Source organism: Choloepus didactylus, chromosome 4 (genome assembly GCF_015220235.1).
Source record: "Choloepus didactylus isolate mChoDid1 chromosome 4, mChoDid1.pri, whole genome shotgun sequence".
Taxonomy (NCBI): domain Eukaryota; kingdom Metazoa; phylum Chordata; class Mammalia; order Pilosa; family Megalonychidae; genus Choloepus; species Choloepus didactylus.
In genome coordinates this window covers 106,764,190-106,787,677 of record NC_051310.1, presented here as the reverse complement: position 1 = coordinate 106,787,677, position 23,488 = coordinate 106,764,190, and the positions used below count along the sequence as shown (strand labels likewise).

At 40.2% G+C, this 23,488-nt stretch overlaps 1 protein-coding gene across 1 annotated transcript in view; it reads left to right on the top strand.

Moving 5' to 3' along the window:
* THSD4 (thrombospondin type 1 domain containing 4) overlaps window positions 1-23,488 on the top strand; it is a 685,670-nt gene that overhangs the window by 600,033 nt on the left and 62,149 nt on the right. Inside the window, exons 9-10 of the mRNA XM_037833526.1 lie at window positions 19,049-19,224; window positions 21,666-21,762. Coding sequence (XP_037689454.1) covers window positions 19,049-19,224; window positions 21,666-21,762 — 273 coding nt within the window. The remainder of the gene's footprint in view (window positions 1-19,048; window positions 19,225-21,665; window positions 21,763-23,488) is intronic.

The following is a 23,488-nucleotide window of genomic DNA, read 5'->3' as shown; positions in this document are numbered from 1 at the left end:
ACATCTTTTCCAACTTTTTTCTGTGCAGATATGTAAATATGAATATACCTATTTTAATAGGTGTTATATATATGTACTGCTATTCAATATGTTTATTCATATTGCAATATATCATGATTTTTTCATGGAAATGGAAAAATCCCCAATGAAAATACAAATTTGCATAGAGTATCGGAAGACAAAATCCAATGGCATGCTAGTTGCAATAGGCACATCCAAAATCAGTACCATCAAAAAGTTAGGGGGAAAAAAAAAAAAAAGATGATGAGCAAAAGTATTAATAGAAAACACAACCAGAAATAAAAGTGGGGTTCTAATAATATAAGAAAAAGAACTCAGGACAGAAAACATTAAATGGAATAAGGCCGCTTCCTTGACTGTCTTTGCTTCCAATGCATTACTCTAAATTTGTTTCTTAATCGTACTGTCTCTTCCAGACAGCATCCTGCTTCATTTCATCCTCCTCTTCCTATTACCCCTTCATTGTTATTGACCTGCCTATGGGTCATGTTTCCTCTAATTTCCAGGATAGGTAGTGCATGTTCCTGGCTATTATTTCCTCTAGGTTCCTGGCCTTCACCCTCTTGCAAAGGTTGGTCTTCCCCTTCATTCTGAGCCCTTTCTTCATTTTCCTGGTGGGTATTGTCCACGTTGAGATTCGTTTTTCCTTTTTCCTCTTTGAATACAGTCACTCCTGTCTGCATCCCAGCAGTTTCCTCCTCTCTTTTCCATTGGACCTTTGGTTCTCCTTCACTCTTTATCTCAGGCTCCCCACCCCCATGCTCAGCCACAACTTCCCTGCCTCTCATCCTGACCCTTGCCAATCCGTAGGGCCACAAGTGGCATCACTGCCCTACAGTTGGAGTTTCCCTGCGTGGTTTTAGGACTTGTACATTTTACTTGAAGTGGTAAAATATTAACTCTAAGTAGACTGTGACAAATGAGGTTTGCATATTTTAATCCCTAGAGCAACAACCAAAATATAATACAAAAAGTTATGGCAAAAAAGCCAATAAATAAATTAAATGAAATACTAAAAAATATTCAAATAATCCAAAAGAAGGAAGGAAAAGGGAGAACAGAGGAAGAAAAAACAGTAGAAAAACAGAAAAACTAATTAAGTGGTAAACCTAAATCTAGTCCTATCAATAATGATATTAAGTGTAAGTAGTCTAAACACACCAAATAAAGACAGATAATGTCAAATTGGATTTTTTTATTGTGATTGTTCACATACCATACAATTATCCAAAGATCCAAAGTGTACAATCATTTGCCCCCAGTACCATCATACAGCTTGCATCCATCACCATAGTTAATTTTTGTTCATTTTTAGAACATTTTCATTACTCCAGAAAAGAAATAGACAAAGAAGAAAAAAAAAAAAAAAGAAAAGGAAACTCAAATCTTCTCATATCCCTAACCAACCCCCCTCCATTGTTGACTCATAGTATTGGTATAGTACATCTGTTACTGTTTATGAAAGAACGTTGAAATACTACTAACTGTAGTATATAGTTTGCAATAGCTATATATTTTTTCCCTATATGCCCCTCTATTATTAACTTCTAGTTGTAGTGTCATACATTTGTTCTGGTTCATGAAAGAGATTTCTAATATTTATACAGTTCATCTCAGACATTGCCCACCGCAAGGTTTACTGTTTTATACATTCCCATCTTTTGACCTCCACCTTTCCTTCTGGTGACATACATGACTCTGAGCTTCCCCTTTCCACCACATTCACGCACCATTCAGCACTGTTAGTTATTCTCACAATGTGCTCCCATCACCTCTGTTCATTTCCAAACATTCAGGTTCATCCTAGTTGAACATTCTGCTCATACTAAGCTACCACTCCCCATTCTTTAGCTTTGTTCTATATCTTGGTACCTTATATTTCATGTCTATGAGTTTACATATTATAATTAGTTCCTATCAGTGAGACCCTGCAATATTTGTCCTTATGTGTCTGTCTTATTTCACTCAATATAGTGCCCTCAAGGTTTCATCAACCCATTTTTTAAGAGAGTTTTGTTCATACACCATTCATTCCATCCTAAGTAAACAATTGATGGTTCCCTGTATAGTCACAAATTTATGTGTTCACCACCCTCACCACTATCTATATAAGGATATCTGCATTTCTTTCACAAAGCAAGAGGAAGAGTCAAAGAAGATAGAGAAGCAAAAGAAAAAGAGAAAAAATGGCAGCTAGGAAGCAGCAAATTGAAAGCTAATCTTAGATCAAAGTGGAATAAAGAGTCAGACACCACCACTACCAATGCCAAGTGTCTCACACTCTTCCTGTATGCCCCCCTCTTATCTGCAGTTACCTTGGTGTATTGCCTTTGTTACATTAAAGGAAGCATAATACAGTGATCCTGTTAATTATAGTCTCTGGTTTATGTTGATTGTGTTTTCCCCCAATACCTCCCTATTTTTAACACCTTGCAAGGTTGACATTTGTTTGATCTCCCTCGTGAAAAAACGTATTTGTACATTTTATCACAATTGTTGAACACTCTAGTTTTCACTGAGTTATGCAGTCCCAGTCTTTATCTTTCCTCTTTTCTTCTGGTGTCCCACATGCTCCTCACCTTTCTCTTTCAACCATATTCATAGTTATCTTTGTTCAGTGTACTTACATTGCTGTGCTACCATCACCCAAAATTGTGTTCCAAACCTCTCACTCCTGTCTTTTCCTATCAGTCTGTAGTGCTGCCTTTAGTATTTCCTGTAGGGCAGGTATCTTTTTCACAAACTCTGTCATCATCTGTTTGTCAGAGTATATTTTGAACTCTCCCTCATACTTGAAAGACAGTTTTGCCGAATATAGGATTCTTGGTTGGCGGTTTTTCTCTTTCAGTATCTTAAATATATCGCACCACTTCCTTCTTGCCTCCATGGTTTCTACTGAGAAATCTGCACATAGTTTTACCAAGCTTCCTTTGTATGTGATGGATTGCTTTTCTCTTGCTGCTTTCAGGATTCTCTCTTTGTCTTTGATGTTTGATAATCTAATTATTAAGTGTCTTGGCGTAGGCCTATTCAGATCTATTCTGTTTGGAATACGCTGCGCTTCTTGAGTCTGTAATTTTATGTCTTTCATAAGAGATGGAAAATTTACATTGATTATTTCCTCTATTATTGCTTCTGCCCCTTATTCCCTTCTCTTCTCCTTCTGGACACCAATGATATGTACATTCTTGTATTTCATTTTGTCCTTAAGTTTCCAGAGACGTTGCTCATATTTTTCCATTCTTTTCTCTATCTGTTCTTTTGTGTGTAGGCTTTCAGGTGCCTTGTTCTCCAGTTCCTGAGTGTTTTCTTCTGCCTCTTGAGATCTGCTATTGTATGTTCCATTGTGTCTTTTGTCTCTTGTATTGTGCCTTTCATTTCCACAGATTCTGCCACTTGTTTTTTTGAACTTTTGATTTCTGCTTTATGTATGCCCAGTGTTTTCTTTATAGCCTTTATCTCTTTTGCCATATCTTCTCTAAACTTTTTGAATTGATTTAGCATTAGTTGTTTAAATTCCTGTATCTCAGGTGAAGTGTAAATTTGTTCCTCTGACTGGGCCATAACTTTGTTTTTCTTAGTGTAAGTTGTAGTTTTCTGTTGTCTAGGCATCTGACTTCCTTGGCCACCCCAATCAGATTTTCCCAGATGAGAACAGGCTGAGGTCCCAGAAGGAGGAAGTATTCAGTATCCGGTTTCCCTGATGGTGTGTCTTAGAGGATTGATACACCCTGTGCTTTTCTGCCCAGCAGGTGGCACCTGTCAGCCTGTAGCTCTAGACTGGTGTAAGGAGGTGTGGCCTGTGGCTGTTTTCCCCCAGGCTCTGGGGTCTTGTTCTGAATGGAAGGCAGGTAATAGAGCTGGGCCCCACCTCTTTCCTCTTGGGAAGATACACCCTAGAGAGAGGTCATTTGCATATACATGGATTCAGAAAGTACTCTTCTCTAGCTCCACGAGGCTTCCGTGAGGGAGGGTCTCTCGGCTTGGGTCCACAGGTTTTACTTATAGATTTTATGCTGAAATCTCAAGCATTCCTCCCAATTCAGGTTGGTGTATGATGAGTGGACAGTCACGTTTGTCTCCCCGCAGTAATTCCAGGTTATTTACTAGTTGTTCCTGTTGTTTGTTAGTTGTTCCAGGGGAACAAACTAGCTTCCACTCCTCTCTATGCCACCATCGTAGCTCCTCAAATTGGATTTTAAGATAAAAGGGACTCAACTATATGCTGTTGCAAGAAACCCACTTTAAATGTAGTGCTATAGCTAGGTTAAAAGGAAAGAGATACATATCAGTATTATTCAATAGCCAAAAGATGGAAACAACCCAAGTGTCCATAACAGATGAATGGATGAGCAAATTGTGGCATATCCAAACAATGGAATATTATTCAGCCATTAAAAGGAATGCAGTTCTGTACATGCAACACCATGGATGAACCTGGAAAATATTATGCTAAGTGAAATAAACCAGACAGTAAAGGACAAATATTGTATGAGTCCACTTACATGAAATGTCTAGAATACACAAATTCATAAAGATAGAGAGTAGATTAGAGATTACCAGGGGCTGGGGGTAGGGGAAAATGGGGGGTTGTTGCTTAATGGGTTCAGAGTTTCTGTCTGGGTAATGAAAAAGTTTTGGTAATAGATGGTGGTGATGGTAGCACAACATTGTGAATAAAATTAGTGCCACTGAATTGTATACTTAAAAATAGTAAAGTGGAAATTTTTATGTTATATATATATGTTACCACAATAAAAAAATTTAAGTAAAAGGATAAAAAGTATATACTTCCAAATACTAATCAAAAGAAAATTGGGGTGACTTTATTAATATTACACAAAGTAATAAAAGGGTCAATTAACCAAGAAAACATAACAATCATAAATGTGTATATACCTAACAACGTATCTCTTAAGATACATGAAGCGAGGAGGCGGGGCAAGATGGCAGACTGGTGAGCTGTATGTTTTAGTTACTCCTCCAGGAAAGTAGGTAAAAAGCCAGGAACTGCGTGGACTGGACACCACAGAGCAATCTGTCTTTGGGCATACTTCATACAACACTCATGAAAACGTGGAACTGCTGAGATCAGCGAAATCTGTAAGTTTTTGCGGCCAGGGGACCCGCGCCCCTCCCTGCCAGGCTCAGTCCCGGGGGAGGAGGGGCTGTCAGCTCCAGGAAGGAGAAGGGAGAATTGCAGTGGCTGCTCTTATCGGAAACTCATTCTACTGATCCAAACTCCAACCATAGATAGACTGAGACCAGACACCAGAGACTCTGAGAGCAGCCAGCCCAGCAGAGAGGAGACAGGCATAGAAAAAAAACAACACGAAAAACTCCAAAATAAAAGCAGAGGATTTTTGGAGTTCTGGTGAACACAGAAAGGGGAAGGGCGGAGATCAGGCCTTGAGGCGCATATGCAAATCCCGAAGCAAGGCTGATCTCTCTGCCCTGTGCACCTTTACACATACTTTTCTAGTGCTCACGGAACTTTCTCCAGAATAGATCATATGCTGGGACATAAAACAAGCCTCAATAAATTTAAAAAGATTGAAATTATTCAAAGCACATTCTCTGACCACAATGGAATACAATTAGAAGTCAGTAACCATCAGAGACTTAGAAAATTCACAAATACCTGGAGGTTAAACAACCCACTCCTAAACAATCAGTGGGTTAAAGAAGAAATAGCAAGAGAAATTGCTAAATATATAGAGACGAATGAAAATGAGAACACAACATACCAAAACCTATGGGATGCAGCAAAAGCAGTGCTAAGGGGGAAATTTATAGCACTAAACGCATATATTAAAAAGGAAGAAAGAGCCAAAATCAAAGAACTAATGGATCAACTGAAGAAGCTAGAAAATGAACAGCAAACCAATCCTAAACCAAGTACAAGAAAAGAAATAACAAGGATTAAAGCAGAAATAAATGACATAGAGAACAAGAAAACAATAGAGAGGATAAATATCACCAAAAGTTGGTTCTTTGAGAAGATCAACAAGATTGACAAGCCCCTAGCTAGACTGACAAAATCAAAAAGAGAGAAGACCCATATAAACAAAATAATGAATGAAAAAGGTGACATAACTGCAGATCCTGAAGAAATTAAAAAAATTATAAGAGGATATTATGAACAACTGTATGGCAACAAACTGGATAATGTAGAAGAAATGGACAATTTCCTGGAAACATATGAACAACCTAGACTGACCAGAGAAGAAATAGAAGACCTCAACCAACCCATCACAAGCAAAGAGATCCAATCAGTCATCAAAAATCTTCCCACAAATAAATGCCCAGGGCCAGATGGCTTCACAGGGGAATTCTACCAAACTTTCCAGAAAGAACTGACACCAATCTTACTCAAACTCTTTCAAAACATTGAAAAAAATGGAACACTACCTAACTCATTTTATGAAGCTAACATCAATCTAATACCAAAACCAGGCAAAGATGCTACAAAAAAGGAAAACTACCGGCCAATCTCCCTAATGAATATAGATGCAAAAATCCTCAACAAAATACTTGCAAATCGAATCCAAAGACACATTAAAAAAATCATACACCATGACCAAGTGGGGTTCATTCCAGGCATGCAAGGATGGTTCAACATAAGAAAAACAATCAATGTATTACAACACATTAAAAACTCGAAAGGGAAAAATCAATTGATCATCTCAATAGATGCTGAAAAAGCATTTGACAAAATCCAAGATCCCTTTTTGATAAAAACACTTCAAAAGGTAGGAATTGAAGGAAACTTCCTCAACATGATAAAGAGCATATATGAAAAACCCACAGCCAGCATAGTACTCAATGGTGAGAGACTGAAAGCCTTCCCTCTAAGATCAGGAACAAGACAAGGATGCCCGCTGTCACCACTGTTATTCAACATTGTGCTGGAAGTGCTAGCCAGGGCAATCCGGCAAGACAAAGAAATAAAAGGCATCCAAATTGGAAAAGAAGAAGTAAAACTGTCATTGTTTGCAGATGATATGATCTTATATCTAGAAAACCCTGAGAAATCAACGATACACCTACTAGAGCTAATAAACAAATTTAGCAAAGTAGCGGGATACAAGATTAATGCACATAAGTCAGTAATGTTTCTATATGCTAGAAATGAACAAACTGAAGAGACACTCAAGAAAAAGATACCATTTTCAATAGCAAGTAAAAAAATCAAGTACCTAGGAATAAACTTAACCAAAGATGTAAAAGACGTATACAAAGAAAACTACATAACTCTACTAAAAGAAATAGAAGGGGACCTTAAAAGATGGAAAAATATTCCATGTTCATGGATAGGAAGGCTAAATGTCATTAAGATGTCAATTCTACCCAAACTCATCTACAGATTCAATGCAATCCCAATCAAAATTCCAACAACCTACTTTGCAGACTTGGAAAAGCTAGTTACCAAATTTATTTGGAAAGGGAAGATGCCTCGAATTGCTAAAGACACTCTAAAAAAGAAAAATGAAGTGGGAGGACTTACGCTCCCTGACTTTGAAGCTTATTATAAAGCCACAGTTGCCAAAACAGCATGGTACTGGCACAAAGATAGACATATAGATCAATGGAATCGAATTGAGAATTCAGAGATAGACCCTCAGATCTATGGCCAACTGATCTTTGATAAGGCCCCCAAAGTCACCGAACTGAGCCATAATGGTCTTTTCAACAAATGGGGCTGGGAGAGTTGGATATCCATATCTAAAAGAATGAAAGAGGACCCCTACCTCACCCCCTACACAAAAATTAACTCAAAATGGACCAAAGATCTCAATATAAAAGAAAGTACCATAAAACTCCTAGAAGATAATGTAGGAAAACATCTTCAAGACCTTGTATTAGGAGGCCACTTCCTAGACTTTACACCCAAAGCACAAGCAACAAAAGAGAAAATAGATAAATGGGAACTCCTCAAGCTTAGAAGTTTCTGCACCTCAAAGGAATTTCTCAAAAAGGTAAAGAGGCAGCCAACTCAATGGGAAAAAATTTTTGGAAACCATGTATCTGACAAAAGACTGATATCTTGCATATACAAAGAAATCCTACAACTCAATGACAATAGTACAGACAGCCCAATTATAAAATGGGCAAAAGATATGAAAAGACAGTTCTCTGAAGAGGAAATACAAATGGCCAAGAAACACATGAAAAAATGTTCAGCTTCACTAGCTATTAGAGAGATGCAAATTAAGACCACAATGAGATACCATCTAACACCGGTTAGAATGGCTGCCATTAAACAAACAGGAAACTACAAATGCTGGAGGGGATGTGGAGAAATTGGAACTCTTATTCATTGTTGGTGGGACTGTATAATGGTTCAGCCACTCTGGAAGTCAGTCTGGCAGTTCCTTAGAAAACTACATACAGAGTTACCATTCGATCCAGCGATTGCACTTCTCGGTATATACCCGGAAGATCGGAAAGCAGTGACACGAACAGATATCTGCACGCCAGTGTTCATAGCAGCATTATTCACAATTGCCAAGAGATGGAAACAACCCAAATGTCCTTCAACAGATGAGTGGATAAATAAAATGTGGTATATACACACGATGGAATACTACGCGTCAGTAAGAAGGAACGATGTCGTGAAACATATGACAACATGGATGAACCTTGAAGACATAATGCTGAGCGAAATAAGCCAGGCACAAAAAGAGAAATATTATATGCTACCACTAATGTGAACTTTGAAAAATGTAAAACAAATGGTTTATAATGTAGAATGTAGGGGAACTAGCAATAGAGAGCAATTAAGGAAGGGGGAACAATAATCCAAGAAGAACAGATAAGCTATTTAACGTTCTGGGGATGCCCAGGAATGACTATGGTCTGTTAATTTCTGATGGATATAGTAGGAGCAAGTTCACAGAAATGTTGCTCTATTAGGTAACTTTCTTGGGGTAAAGTAGGAACATGTTGGAAGTTAAGCAGTTATCTTAGGTTAGTTGTCTTTTTCTTACTCCCTTGTTATGGTCTCTTTGAAATGTTCTTTTATTGTATGTTTGTTTTCTTTTTAACTTTTTTTTCATACAGTTGATTTAAAAAAGAAGGGAAAGTTAAAAAAAAAAAAAAAAAAGAAAAACAAGGAAAAAAAGATGTAGTGCCCCCTTGAGGAGCCTGTGGAGAATGCAGGGGTATTCGCCTACCCCACCTCAATGGTTGCTAACATGACCACAGACAGGGGACTGGTGGTTGGATGGGTTGAGCCCTCTACCACAGGTTTTACCCTTGGGAAGACGGTTGCTGCAAAGGAGAGGCTAGGCCTCCCTATGGTTGTGCCTAAGAGCCTCCTCCCGAATGCCTCTTTGTTGCTCAGATGTGGCCCTCTCTCTCTGGCTAAGCCAGCTTGAAAGGTGAAATCACTGCCCTCCCCCCTACGTGGGATCAGACACCCAGGGGAGTGAATCTCCCTGGCAACGTAAAATATGACTCCCGGGGAGGAATGTAGACCTGGCATCGTGGGACGGAGAACATCTTCTTGACCAAAAGGGGGATGTGAAAGGAAATGAAATAAGCTTCAGTGGCAGAGAGATTCCAAAACGAGCCGAGAGGTCACTCTGGAGGGCACTCTTACGCACACTTTAGACAACCCTTTTTAGGTTCTAAAGAATTGGGGTAGCTGGTGGTGGATACCTGAAACTATCAAACTACAACCCAGAACCCATGAATCTCGAAGACAGTTGTATAAAAATGTAGCTTATGAGGGGTGACAATGGGATTGGGAAAGCCATAAGGACCACACTCCACTTTGTCTAGTTTATGGATGGATGAGTAGAAAAATAGGGGAAGGAAACAAACAGACAAAGGTACCCAGTGTTCTTTTTTACTTCAATTGCTCTTTTTCACTCTAATTATTATTCTTGTTATTTTTGTGTGTGTGCTAATGAAGGTGTCAGGGATTGATTTAGGTGATGAATGTACAACTATGTAATGGTACTGTGAACAATCGAAAGTACGATTTGTTTTGTATGACTGCGTGGTATGTGAATATATCGCAATAAAATGAAGATTAAAAAAAAAAAGAAAAAAACCTTTAATGGCTCTCCAGTGCCCATGCAATCAAGCCCTCAGTTTCCCTGAGGTCTCTACTGCCTACCTTGTCTCCAGGGGCTCTCGCTCCACACCCCCTTTCCACCATACCTGCTCTCCCCCCTGACCCCCACCCAGTACCCCAGGGGCCTCTTCTCTAGCCACACTTTCCCTGCAGCATCACAGCCCATCCTATAGCCCTGCCTATAGAACTGCTCCCCACCCTTCAAAGCCCTGCTCAAATGCCCACCCCCCACCCCCAGTTCCTCTACATGCCCCAGGAAATTTTCCTGCCTCTCTGCTCATGTTGTATTAGCTTCATGGGCCTGACAGCCCCAGTATACTCTGAGCTTCCAAAGTCATGGGCTCTGTCTTGTCTTTGCAGCTCCCAGTACTCCTTAACACAGTTTATTTTCTTACTGAATCCATAGATGGGATCTATTTCATACATTTTTGGGGGCTTAAAAACAATACTGACTTTCTTTGTTGTTAGTAAGTATGCAAAGGAAATTTGGAGTCAAAATAAATCCGATGTGCTAATATTTTAAAGAAAGAGAATTAGCCATACTTAGTTATAATGTAGCAATGGAATACAAAGAAAGTCTTGGCATTTCTCTTTACTCAAACCCCTCATGACCTGTGATTATATAATGCCAAAGAGAAAGCCAGCCTTCTTTCACTCATATACTCTGATTGTCAGTCTAAACACATTATGTCATGTTTCAGAAAATCACACCGGTTCAATTCTATTCCAAACTCAAGATGCCAAAGTGAATCTGAATGGAAAAATTACTCTGTGTGATGTGTGCATATGTTTATTTAACAGAAACCATCATTTGAACATTTTATCAAATTGGACCTGGATCTACTTAAGAAGAAATGTTTGCCTTTTTAAACAGGTTTTTCGTGCATTACTGCATGTGTTTACCATTTTGGTCAGGAAAGGAGGAATTTTTGAGATTGGCATTCTTAAACAGGAATATCCAAATGTAAGCAGGACTTTAAGGACTTTTCAAGAATCTCTTATCTGGACTCCCAGGTTAAAATAAGTGAGATCAGAAAATATAGCTCATAATTTAATTCTATTCAACAAGCATTTGTTGAGTGCCTACCAAGAGCCAAGTATTGGGGCAAAATATGTGTCACTGTGTTTGTCTTTAAGGCATTTACCTTCTAGCAATGGAGGAAGATACATAAGAAATCATTACAATACAGAGAAATAAACTTAATAATAATAACTGGGCAATTCCTGGGCCCTTGTGACATGTCCATTGTTCTTTTTTTCCAATTTTTTTGTTTATTAAGGTAAAAGTTACATAAAATGAATCATTTTATTTTAAAGTAAACAATGCAGTGGCATTTAGTACATTCACAAGAGTTTGCAACTACCACCTCTTATTCAAAAACATTTTCATATCCCCAAAAGGAAACCATGTACTCATTAAGCAATTACTCCCCATTTCCCCCTCTCAGCACCTGGCAATCTGCTTTCTGTCTCTGGATTTACCTATTCTGGAAATTTCATATAAATGGAATCAAAATATGTGACATTTTACGTTTGGCTTCTTTACTTATCCAAGATTTATACATGTGGCATGTATGAGAATGTCACTCTTTTTTTTTTTTGACCAACTGGTTTTTTTTTTTATTAGAGATGTTGTAGGCTTATAGAAAAATCATGCAGAAAGTATAGAGTTCCCATATACCCCCTTCACACACATAGTTTTCCTTTTTATTAACACTTGCATTAGTGTGTTACCTTTGTTACAGTTGAAACATTATTATATTATTAACTATAGTCCATAGTTTACTTTAGGGCTTACTGTTCATGTTGTAAAGTTCTATAGTGTTTTTTTCGATTCAGCTACCATACATACAACCTAACTTTTCCCCATGTAACCACATTCAAGCGTACAGTTCCCAATGTTGATTATATTACATATGTTAATTGTATTCCCAGTGTTGTGCTTCCATGACCCCAAACAGAGACTCTGTGCCAGTTAGGCATTAGGGAACATTATTTTTATGGCTGAGTCATATTCCCTTGTGTGTATGTATATACCACAATTAGTTCATCCATGCATCCTTTGATGGACACTTGGGTTGTTCCTACCTTTTGGCTATTATGAATAGCGCTGCTAGGGACATTTGTGACCAAGGATTTGAGTCCCTGTTTTTAATTCCTCACTTTCAGGCATACTAAGCTGTTCCAGGTTTATGTTGCACCAGCCCTGGAAGCATCATTTCTTCATGAAATGGTGCCTTAGTGGGGATGGTGTTAGAAGATTAGGGCACTCATGATGCTTATTGCTGCTAGGACGTCTGCTTCTAAGCCCTCTCGGCAGACAGAACTAGGAAATGTGTGCACGTATCTGTACTTATACATATACATACGTAAAAATATATACACATGTATACATGTACTGTACGCATTCATAGACACATAAACATACATAATTTCACACTGTCTGAAATTCATGCCCATCACACAGGATTCTATCTTGCCTTCTCCATTCCGTGTTCATATGTCCCCTTTGTGCAGTGAGAGCCCTGCTCCCAACAGCATCAACTACAGGGAATAGCCACTTTGAAAAAATATTTAGCAGTGACATATATACCCCGTGACCTGACAGTTCCACTTTGGGATATATTCCTGTCAGAAAGGAGGGATTTTTTCCACCAACAAAACATGTACAGACATACCTCATTTTATTGTGCTTTGTAGATATTGCATTTTTTACGAATTGAAGGTTTGTGGTAACCCTGCATCAACAAGTCTATCGGCACCATTTTTTCCAACAGTATGTTTTCACTTCATTTCTCTATGTCACATTTTAATTGAGGTATGTACATTGGTTTTTTTTTTTTAGACATAATGGTATTATACACTTAATAGCCTGAAGTGTAGTGTAAACATAACTTTTATATGCACTTGGAAGCCAAAAAAACTTGAGTGACTCGCTTTATTGCAATATTTGCTTTATTGCAGTGGTCTGGAACCAAACCCGCAGTATCTCTGAGATATGCCTGTACGAGAATGATTATAGCAGCTTTTCCATAAGAGCCCAAAACTGGAAACAACACAAAAGTCCATCAAAAATAGGGAAAAAAAACACAAAACAAATAAATGGTAACATGTTCATATAATACTAAATAGCTATGAAAAAGAATTATATATAACTCTGATATATATGCAAACACACACATATACATATATACAGCAATGTAGATGAATCTCAGGGATATTAAGTTAAATAAAAGATGTCAGGCACAAAAGAGTATATACTGTAGGATTACATTTATATGAAGTACAAAAACAGGTAAAACTATAAGACTAGAAAGGCAAGAGTGATGATATGCTTTGGAACTTGTGGGAGTAGGGTAATGACTTTAACAAGTAGCCTTCTAGGGAGCTGGAAATATTCCATACCTTTATCTGAATAGTAAGTACACAGGTATAAGACGAATGTAAGAAATCATCGGCTCTACACTTATAATTTGAATACTTTGCTATGTGTATAAACTATATCTTAATTTTTAAAAAATGTTGGCCTGCCAATGCAATTAACTCAACCTTAGTGACTTACTCAGGAGATACATACGTTCTTCACATAGCCAGTTTCACATGTGTCCAGGAAATGACAGCTACCTCAAAAGGTAATCATCTGCCTAGTAGCTACCACTTTTCATCTGTAATCCACATCCAATTTCAGCAATGTGAAAATGGGGAGAACTGTGCCTCCTGGAATTTAACAGTACAATATGTGGGCCTACTTAGTGTCTTGCATATGGTAAGTTGTTAATAAATTTTTGTTGAGTTGAACTAGATTCTCTTTTATACCCCTCCAAGGGTTAGTCACAATTCAAACTATTAATGACTTATGCTTTCTGTTGAAATCATGTGATTATAGGTGTCCTCTAGAATTGATTGCTGATACTTGGAATCCACCGGGATGTCTGGGAAAATCGTGTCCGTGAATCCTAAATGCTCTCACACGGGGAGGGCAGTGAGGTGGAGGTGTCGGTCATAGGGCTGCCCGGGGCTGGCCCTTCGCTGCTCAGCATCTGCCTCGCTGCTCAGGCAAAGCCAGAATAGGAGAAGGGAGCTCATTCCCAGCAAATCTCACTCAAGCCCTGTCCTTTGTTCAGGATTCAAAAATGAGAGACGAGCAAGGGTCGACTGCAGTGCTTCCCAAAATCAAGTGCATCACAGCCTCCTGGAGGGCTTGTTAGACCCAGACACTGGGCGGCACACCCAGAGTTTCTGATCCAGCCAGCCTGGAGGAGAATCCGAAAATCTACACATCTGACCAGCTTCTCGATGAGGCTGGTGCTGCCGGCCCAGGGACCTCACTTAGAGAGCCACTGATGTACCAGGAGGAATATGGAATCTCAGGGTGTCAGAGTTTGAGTCCTGAGCTCTGTGACCTGAACAAAGAGCCTAATCTTTCTGAGCCTATTTCCTCATATGTTTAACAAAGATAATATGTATCTTACTGTCTTATGGGATCGGCATCCCTGTTATGTGATTTCATTTCTGTTGTGAAGACCAAGAGTTCCTCACATTTTTGTGTCATGGACCCCAATGGGAGTTATTGGGCGCCTTCTCAGAATAACGTTTCTAATTCATAAAATAAGATACAGAAGATCACAAAGGAAGCCAATTATATTGAAATACAAATATCAAAATGTTGAATTTCTAATATCATAAATATGCACTTCCTTAACTAAAATAGGAGATTCAATGGAGAGTCTAATAATTTCTGTAATTTCAAAATAGTGATGAATTTTTAAACAGTATTTCAAAATATCTGTAGTGTCACATGAATATATGTGTGATTTCTATTGGTGACAAAATCACAGTACTGCTAATACTACTGTGGCTTGTTACCTACATCCATAACAGAAGGAAGCACTAAATTTCACTTGGAGGTCAGTGAAAATAAGTATGTGATTCACAGACCCCTCTAGGGTGGTAGTATGAAACGTATAGTTGCCTGCATAGTGTATGCCATTTTTAGGGTATTTCAGACTCTCTTGGGTCTATGCCCACCTGTGGGGTTCCGTGGAGGCTCATAAACTGAACTGGAAACAGCAAAGACACCAGGCTTCCAGCCTCCAGCTGACATGGGGCAGCGGCAAGCAGCAATGTGAACTCTTAGTCCTTGGGTTTGATGTGATCCTCCCTCAATAGCTTCCGAGATCTGCTGAAACATTAAGAAGAGTGTAATTTTATTGCTAGAAGGAACTTAACCCTTACTTTGTAAAGGAAGAAGTGGAGATCTAGATCACAGTGGTCTGTTTCCTGTAAGGAACCCACCTTTATTTGATTATGGGAGGAAATGATTTGGTCATCAACTTAGGCATTAAGATACAGGGATAAACGTGCCTGAGAAGCAGGGCTGGATATGCAAGCTGTTCCTATCCAAATCTTGGAGAAGGGCATTGTTGTTACAGATGATTTAGGCAAAAAATAAATGTCCAGTATTGACAACTCAAACTGGAATTTTACAGCTGTCAAGTGAGTGATGATTTCTTCACGTGGACAGAGCTGTGAGGTTGCCATTTCAAACAGGCTTTGCCAAAGCTTGACCTTCATCAGTGAACACATCCTCTTAGTAGGAGCCGCAAGCCACCTGCACCTTTTTGTGAGGGGGTTCTGGACACCACTAACAGCCTTAGAACTGCTTATAGGCACATAAATTCCATGTGCAGCTGTTTTTGCTATTCAAGGCCAGATGGTGGCCAATTTTGGAGCCATTTCAGAAGGAACCCTGGGCTTATGGAATCAGGACCATGCTTGCTAAAACTCTGATAAGGCTTTTTTATTCTTTTCTTGGTATGGTTAAAGAATCATCTAAAACTTCAGAGGGGATGCATGGGTAATAGTAGTAGATGGTAAAATAGTTCAGGGCTCAGCTTTTTATTACCTGGGGAGGCCCTTGCAAGTTCTCTCCTATGCAGCACCTTAAATCGTTCTTTAATGGACTTTAGTTTCCAGATAATAACCTCTTCACAATCTGGACATTAAGAGCAGTAAAGTCTTAACTAGAACTTACTACAATTCTGAGCTTTTGATGCTCTGAATGGGATTTTAAGGATAAACTATAAAAAAAGAGAAAACATATATCCCTCAGGAGTAGTTCTGTTTGTATGCATTTCCTTTACATTAATATAAATTGTAAGGCTTTAAAGAAAAGTAATAACTGCATATGGTTAAAAAAATTTAATAGTGGTAAAAAGATAAAAAATGGAAAATAAATATCTGTCCTCCCATCTCCCAACCCAACCTAACTCCCAGGCCCTGTCCCCAAATGTTAATAATTTTGACTGTCCTTCTCTAAAAAGTTGTCTGTGCCTGAATATATATCTTATTTTTAAAAGTACACACAAATGGGATCATACCAAACATACTGTTCTGTGCCTTTGTTTCATTTAAATATATATCATGGAGATCTTTCCATATCTGCACACACAGAACCAGTTAATTCTTTTTAGGACCACATGGCACTCCTTTGTGTTGGTGTATAGTATGATCATTTACTTAAGCAATCCTCTACTAATGGACATTTAGGTTGTTTTTAGTTTTCCCTATTCAAAAAAAAAAGAAATTCTGCAGAGAATATCCTTGCAGACACCTTAGGACACTAAATAGAAGAATGTCAAGTAATTTCCTGGGAGTAGAATTCTTCAGTTAAAGTGTATGGGCACTTAAAGTTTGAACGATAAAACCAAATTGCCCTCCAGTATGGTTGAATCAGTTCTCATCCCCATCAGCAATGTCTGTGGGTGCTTATTTACTCACACTTCTATCAATACTGGGCAGTAGACTATTTTGAAGGAAAAAAAAATGCCAGTCTTCTGGGTCAAAAATATCTCATTACGGTTTTGACTTGCATTTCTTTAATTATAAGTGATGTTGAGCGTCTTTTCATTTGCTTATCAACATTTGTATTTGATTTTCTATAAAGTGCCTGTGAAAAGAGGCACCTTAAGGTCTATTCTTAGTCCTTAAGGAACTCGAATATTTAATGGCCAAGTAGAGAAAAGATGAGGCAGAAAAGAAAACTGGGGGAGCCTGGGACTCAGCTGGAGGAAAGCAAGCCGAGGACGATGTCCCAGAAGTCAGTGGAAGAGTACTTCAAATAGGATGGAGGATCAGCAGTGCCAAAAGCTGTTGAGACATCTAGTGAGAGGAGGCCCCAAAAATGCCCTTGGATTCGGTGAAATGGAGGTCTTGGGACGTTAACGGGAACAGTTTCAGTGGAGTGATGGAGGTGGAGACACTTGTATGGAAGTGTGGTTTTTGATAGAGAGCAACCCAAATTTCGAGTGACCACAACTGGTCTTCCCCCATCTCTACCCTTGATCCTTCTTTACCACCCAGGAAGCTGAATTGAGTTTATAACTTGATAGTCAAGGGACCGTGCCTGTGGTCTCCCAGTAACCATGGCAACCAGCCAGCCAGGCAGGACCGTCTGCAGGGGGAGGCTGCCGAGAGATTGGCGGCTCTTCTGCCCTTGGTGCGGGTTCTGCCTCTGCAGGCCTGATCTCTGGGAGGGTCCGTTGCAGAAATGTTGCTGAAAATGAGTTTAAGAAAAAAAAGAGTTATTTTAGGGACAAATACTGAAAAATGTAAGTTTGCAAGTGAAACAAGATAAACTATGAATTTGTAATTGTTGAAGTTGGGTACATGGAGGTACATTTTACTATTCTCAGTACTTTTATTTATGTATAAATTTTTCCATAATAAATTGCAAAAATATAAAATAATAAAGTTACAAATTCTTTAAATTCCTAAAAGAATTTAGAGTTCTAGCTTCTCTTGTAACAAGAAGACATGTTAACCTTGCCTCCACGCTCTCCCAAAGCCTTCAGCCATCGCCGGGCCACTAGGCTAACGTGGCATTTCTAACAGGAAATCTTCTGAACTGGCTCGGCCGCGAGCTTACGGGTTTCAAGGAGCCGAGTGTCTAAAGAAGAAAGGTTGCTCTTTCTTCTCTCATTAACCCTAACCCTTGTCCCTTGTGCCTCTTCTCTCTCACCGCCCTCCGGAGTTCTGTCACTGTCTTCGTGAACTTGAACAACCTACCTCATGTCTTTTAGCCACCTTGGAGAAGTGAGAGTAATAGCATCTGCTTGGCAGTGCTCTTGAGAGGATTAATTTTGACATTGTAGGTGGAAACATGTCACAGCTTCAAATGCCCACAAAAGTCAAGTGATAAAAATGAGTGAAGCTGGCCAGGTAGAAGAAAATAATGCAGCCCTCTTGGTCTGTCTTTAGCTTTGCCACTTTTAGTAGAGATATGAGTAGAGAGAACTATAAGAAAAAATCTATAAGAAAAATAAAAATGCAGCATGGTAATAATTGATAACTGAGATTTAGCCTGTGTTGGGGAGTAATACCGAGTGGTAGAGACCGGGGCAAACCATAGCATGCATCTAAAGAGAATGTGGAGCTAATGTTAACATGTCCTCCTGTTTTACAAGAGAAACTAGAACTCTAAATTTTTTATGTGAAATCGCCCAATTCTTAGATTTGGGCTCAATTATTTTTAAGAAAACACCGTGAAGGCCAAACTTAATCCCGTCTCTGTGCCAAAATCAGCCCATGAGCTGCCAATGTGCAACCTCGCACCTAAATAATAGTACATATTATAAATTAGTTTCCCTTCCCCCTCCTTTTAACTCCCTCCTTTCCCTCTCCGTTTTCCACATCCTTCTCTCCAACCCTTCATTTCTGTACTAAGTCCACATAGTTGCAGGGGTTGAAGTGGGTTGAAGAAGCAATTGAGCATGAGGGGATGTGATCGAGATTCCTAACTGCCCAGGGGCTGGATCTGTGTCTGGCACATGTGGATCCTAAAGAAAAGCTTGATGAATGAATAATCCAGCAATGGGGGGAGTCATCCACTATCTTGTGAACATCCTGGGCTTACCCAAGCAACTGTCTCATTTTTCTCAACAGCCTTGCGAAGTCGTTCTGGTCGCTCCATCATCAATGGCAACTGGGCGATTGACCGGCCTGGGAAATACGAGGGCGGAGGGACGATGTTTACCTACAAGCGTCCAAACGAGATTTCAAGCACAGCAGGAGAGTCATTTTTGGCCGAAGGTCCCACTAATGAGATCTTGGATGTCTACGTGAGTTTGAATGTTTCTGGACTGTTCTCTGGATTTTGTATCTTGTTGCTTGTAGGGACCACACTTAGAACAAATAAGTCAGAAATCATTGCCCGTGCTCCATAAAATAATAAGTGGGGGGCCTGTTTGAGGTGCCCCTTAAATGCTTGGCATTCATCTTGGCCTTTTGCCTTTGAATGTGCCTAGCTCACAGAAACTTTAAACTCTACCAGATGCTTATTACCTTCGGAGTTTATTGACCCAGTAAAACCAATTTCACTTGTTGAACCAAATCGGAGGCAAAACATATCCTTTATTTCATGAGGGTTGGATCTCCTCCAGGCACTTTCCTCCTAATGCTAATTTGGTATGTTTTCTTTTTATGGCAAAAGAAAGCAAATGCCCAAAGCAAGACAAGACCACTCACAGTTCCCAGCCTTCTTCGAACTCTATTAAAGCAAATGAAGAAACAAGGACTCCAGAGTGCTCCAGACGAAACAGTAAAGCTTGGAGCAACAGTGTAGAGCTTTCTGTCTTTGCAGAAGACAAAACTTGGATTTCTTTTACAAGAAACTAAAATACTGAGTTGCTCAAGAGTTTAAGATGGTCCTTATTTAAAAAACAAACAAACAAACAAAAAAAAACCCACTAGAATCCAGTCTTCTTAAAAGATCAGGAAATAAAGGGTGACAAGAAATAGAAGTTCAAAATAACTTTTTGATAAAAAGAACGAGCTGTATGACACTATTGTCCCCAATGCCATGCTAAATCTAGGTAATATTTGCTGTGTCAAAGTTTTATAAATACTGTAATTGCATTCATGCTACTTCTCTAACTACACAGTTACATATTCATTCTTCCTGGGCCTGTTGGCTTATGGACTAGAAATTATAAAGGGAGCCTTATTGTTAATTTTGGATTTTTTTTTTTTTGGACTGGTGGGTTGTTTGACTCTGGATAAATTTCTAGTGGTGTCAGAGATTAAAATCGCAGGTTGCTAAAGGCTCACTGTGGGTGGTCTACAATGTGGCAGCCAGCAAGCATTTCATAAGCAGGACAAAGTTTGCCCTGGTAGAGCACTCACACCAAAGAGTCACAGGAGAGGGAATGGAGGGGTTGACTATTTGAAAAGGTAAGTGAGGGGATTAGGGCTGACAGCAGGGCCTTGAGGTCACACCACTGCACACTCGGGGCTCTGTGCTCACCATCGTGCTTCCTCAATGCCAGCAGTTGGGTATTGCTTCCTGCAATGTGAGAAGCCAGTGGTTCTCACTTCTGCCTTCTTTCAGGTAATTTATAGAATGGAGTTCCCATTTCACAAGTAGGAAAGGGGTCAGGGATTATGGCATAAATGGAAAGAATAGACACTCATGAACCAAACAGCATCTTCCCGTGCAGGAATGACTCAGAGACTTTTGTAGCTAGAATGAGCTTAAGAGATCAGCTGTACTTCTAACTTCCTCCTTCTCAAGATGAAGAAATCAAACACTGTGGGATTAAGGAGCTCACTCCAAGTTATACAGCTGGCCAACGGGAGAGCCACTTTGTAAAGCAGCAGAGACAGAAATATCAAAACGTGACAATGTCTCCTTGCCTGGCCCATATGACACCCAGATTCACATACTACTGCTCCGTTTAGCCCACCACCCTGCCTCCCACCAGGAAAGTCATGGGCGCAAGGGGCTTCTTGCTCCAAAGACAATAGGGAGGGATTTGTTCTACTGGACCAAGCTGATTTGTTTTGGTTTGGTTTTTGTTCCAAACAGTGTTCAGTTGCTGGACTTACACAGCCCTATGCAGCTTCCTGTTTGCTGTCCTTTTTTTATCACTGATTCCTGAAAGAATGTGACTCGGGGAGACTTAGTTGCCCTTACACATGTTCTTCTGACCCCATGGTTCGGGAGCTTTCCGTGGATGAGGTGGGGAGTGACCCAGAAAGCCCGTGAGGGGAGGGTCGAGGGAACCTATCCTGAGCCAGCCTGACTGGCCAGGTGGAGGACACCGAGGAAACCTCAAGGACCCCAGGGCCAGCTCTGGTCCTTCTTTGTATGAATCTGTCTCGCCACCTAGTGTTCAACAGGTTTTCCTGTAGGGTAGACATGTTTATCCATTTTGGACATTTTGAGAGCACTGAGCAAAATCTAAGCCATGATACGGGATGGTTGGGAAGCCAACAGAAGGCTTTACCGCTCCTTCAATCTTCCTATTTCGAATTTATAAAATCTTGACTTTTAGCCTAGTTTTCTTCTGATTCTCTCAGAGATTAAGCACTTGATTCTACAAAAGCAAATTACAGAAAGACACCTGGAAATAACTTTCATTCCATCTGTCCCAGTTTCACTACTATTATGAGATGTGGATCAGTCCTCTCATTTATGGATTGTCACTCATACTGCTGGTACCTCAGGAACGAGGAGGTGCAGCTGTGCTGCGTACACTGACAGTGACTTCTGTGCCCTCAGATGATTCACCAGCAGCCTAATCCAGGCGTCCACTACGAGTACGTGCTCATGGGGGCCAACGCTATCAGCCCACAGGTGCCGCCTCACAGGAGAGCAGGTACAGTCCCTCGCTTGGCTGCCAAGCCCTCTGGCTCATTTCCTTTTAAAGCCCTGCCTTTTCCCTTCTTGTGCATCTGCCCTCTGTCTCTCAGTCGAACACAGAGAAAACCCATGGAAACATTTTCAGAGTCATAGGGCCTGTATCAGGGGATGCCTTGCTGTTTGAGCCTTCACTGAGAAGAGTGTTTATTCACCTGATTTGAAAATGAAGTGAGTACCTGGTCTGTCATTCCAGTTCAGCATTTTGAAATGCCTTATGTCCATTGCCTGTTGCCGCTGTAGCAAATTACCTCTAACTTGGTGGCTTAAAACAATGCAAAATTTATTATCTTGCTGTTCTGGAGGTTAGAAGTCTGAAATGGGTTTCACTGGACCAAAAACAAGCTGTCAGCAGGGCCACGCTCCCCATGGAGGCTCTAGGGAGAATCCATTCCTTGCCTTTTCCAGCCTCTGGAGTCTGCCCACACTCCTAGGCTCGTGGCATAATGCCTTTGAATCTCTGACCCTGACGCTCTTCCTCTGTGTCACATCTTCTCTGACCCTCATCCTTGTGACTCCCTCTTACAAGGACCCCTGTGATTACATTGAGCCCACCCGGATAATCGCCCTTCTCAAGATCCTTAACTTAATCATATCGGCAAGGTCCCTTCTGCTGTGTGGGTGACATGTTCACAGGCTTTGGAGATGGTGATATAGGCCCCTTTGGGGGGCCATGGTTATGTTGATTCTGACATGCCTTTTCTCTTGGTCCCCATTTGCTTCCATTAATAACGTTTTGAACAATAAGGAAAGAATGACGAGATGACAGCAAAGGATCCACCTTGGGTCTCCACGGTGGGCTCTGCCTGTAGACAGTACAGGCAGCTCATGCTTGGCTGGTGCTGGGAATGGAAGGTGCTCTGGCTCTGCAGATATTTCCCCACCAGGGGATGAGGGAGCCCATCAGCCAAAAGGAGACCCTCCAGGAGCAATACACAGTCTGAGGGGCCAAGGTTAGGTGGGAACACTGAATATCTGAGGCCTGTTGCTCATTTACCAGGCAGTTAGACCATTTGGTATCAGGATTGCCCTGGAAAACCTCAGACCATTGATAACAGGCCTCAGGGATGCTCAGCTAAGGGCAGCGTGGGGGTTCTGGGGTCGGCTGCCTGGGGCAGGGCAAGCCCAGAAGGGGTCCGCTATAAAAAGCTGGTGAAGAGGGGCACTCGAAGCAAGCTTTATTCTCCTCGTCAGCCAAGTCAGGAGGCCGGAGTTTGAATTCAGTTCTACCACTTTCTTGCTGTGCAACCTTGGGCAAGTCAGTAACTTCTCTGAATATATTTCTCATTCTACAAAATAGACATGAGAGAACCAACCTCACTGGTTTTTGTTTTTTGGGTTTTGGATGGGGCAGGTGGTGGTAGGGGCAGGATTGGATAAATCAGGTGCCCATCCCAGCACAGTGCCTGGCACATACAAAGTGCTCAAGAGATTTAAAAACATTTTTTGTCTGATAACATTCTGGACAGTCCCATTTATACCAGTGTGACTGACCTCGATTCTATTGGTCCAGTTTGCATATAATATTTTAAACCACAAAGTATCGTAATTAACCAAATTAAGTAAGAAAGTACTGATGAAAGGGTTAAGAAAACCTTAATAGTTTTAACTATATTCCATAGTGACTCTAGTATTTATCTTCTTATTTTGTATTAAAGTAATGCATTCTTGAACAATATTCAATC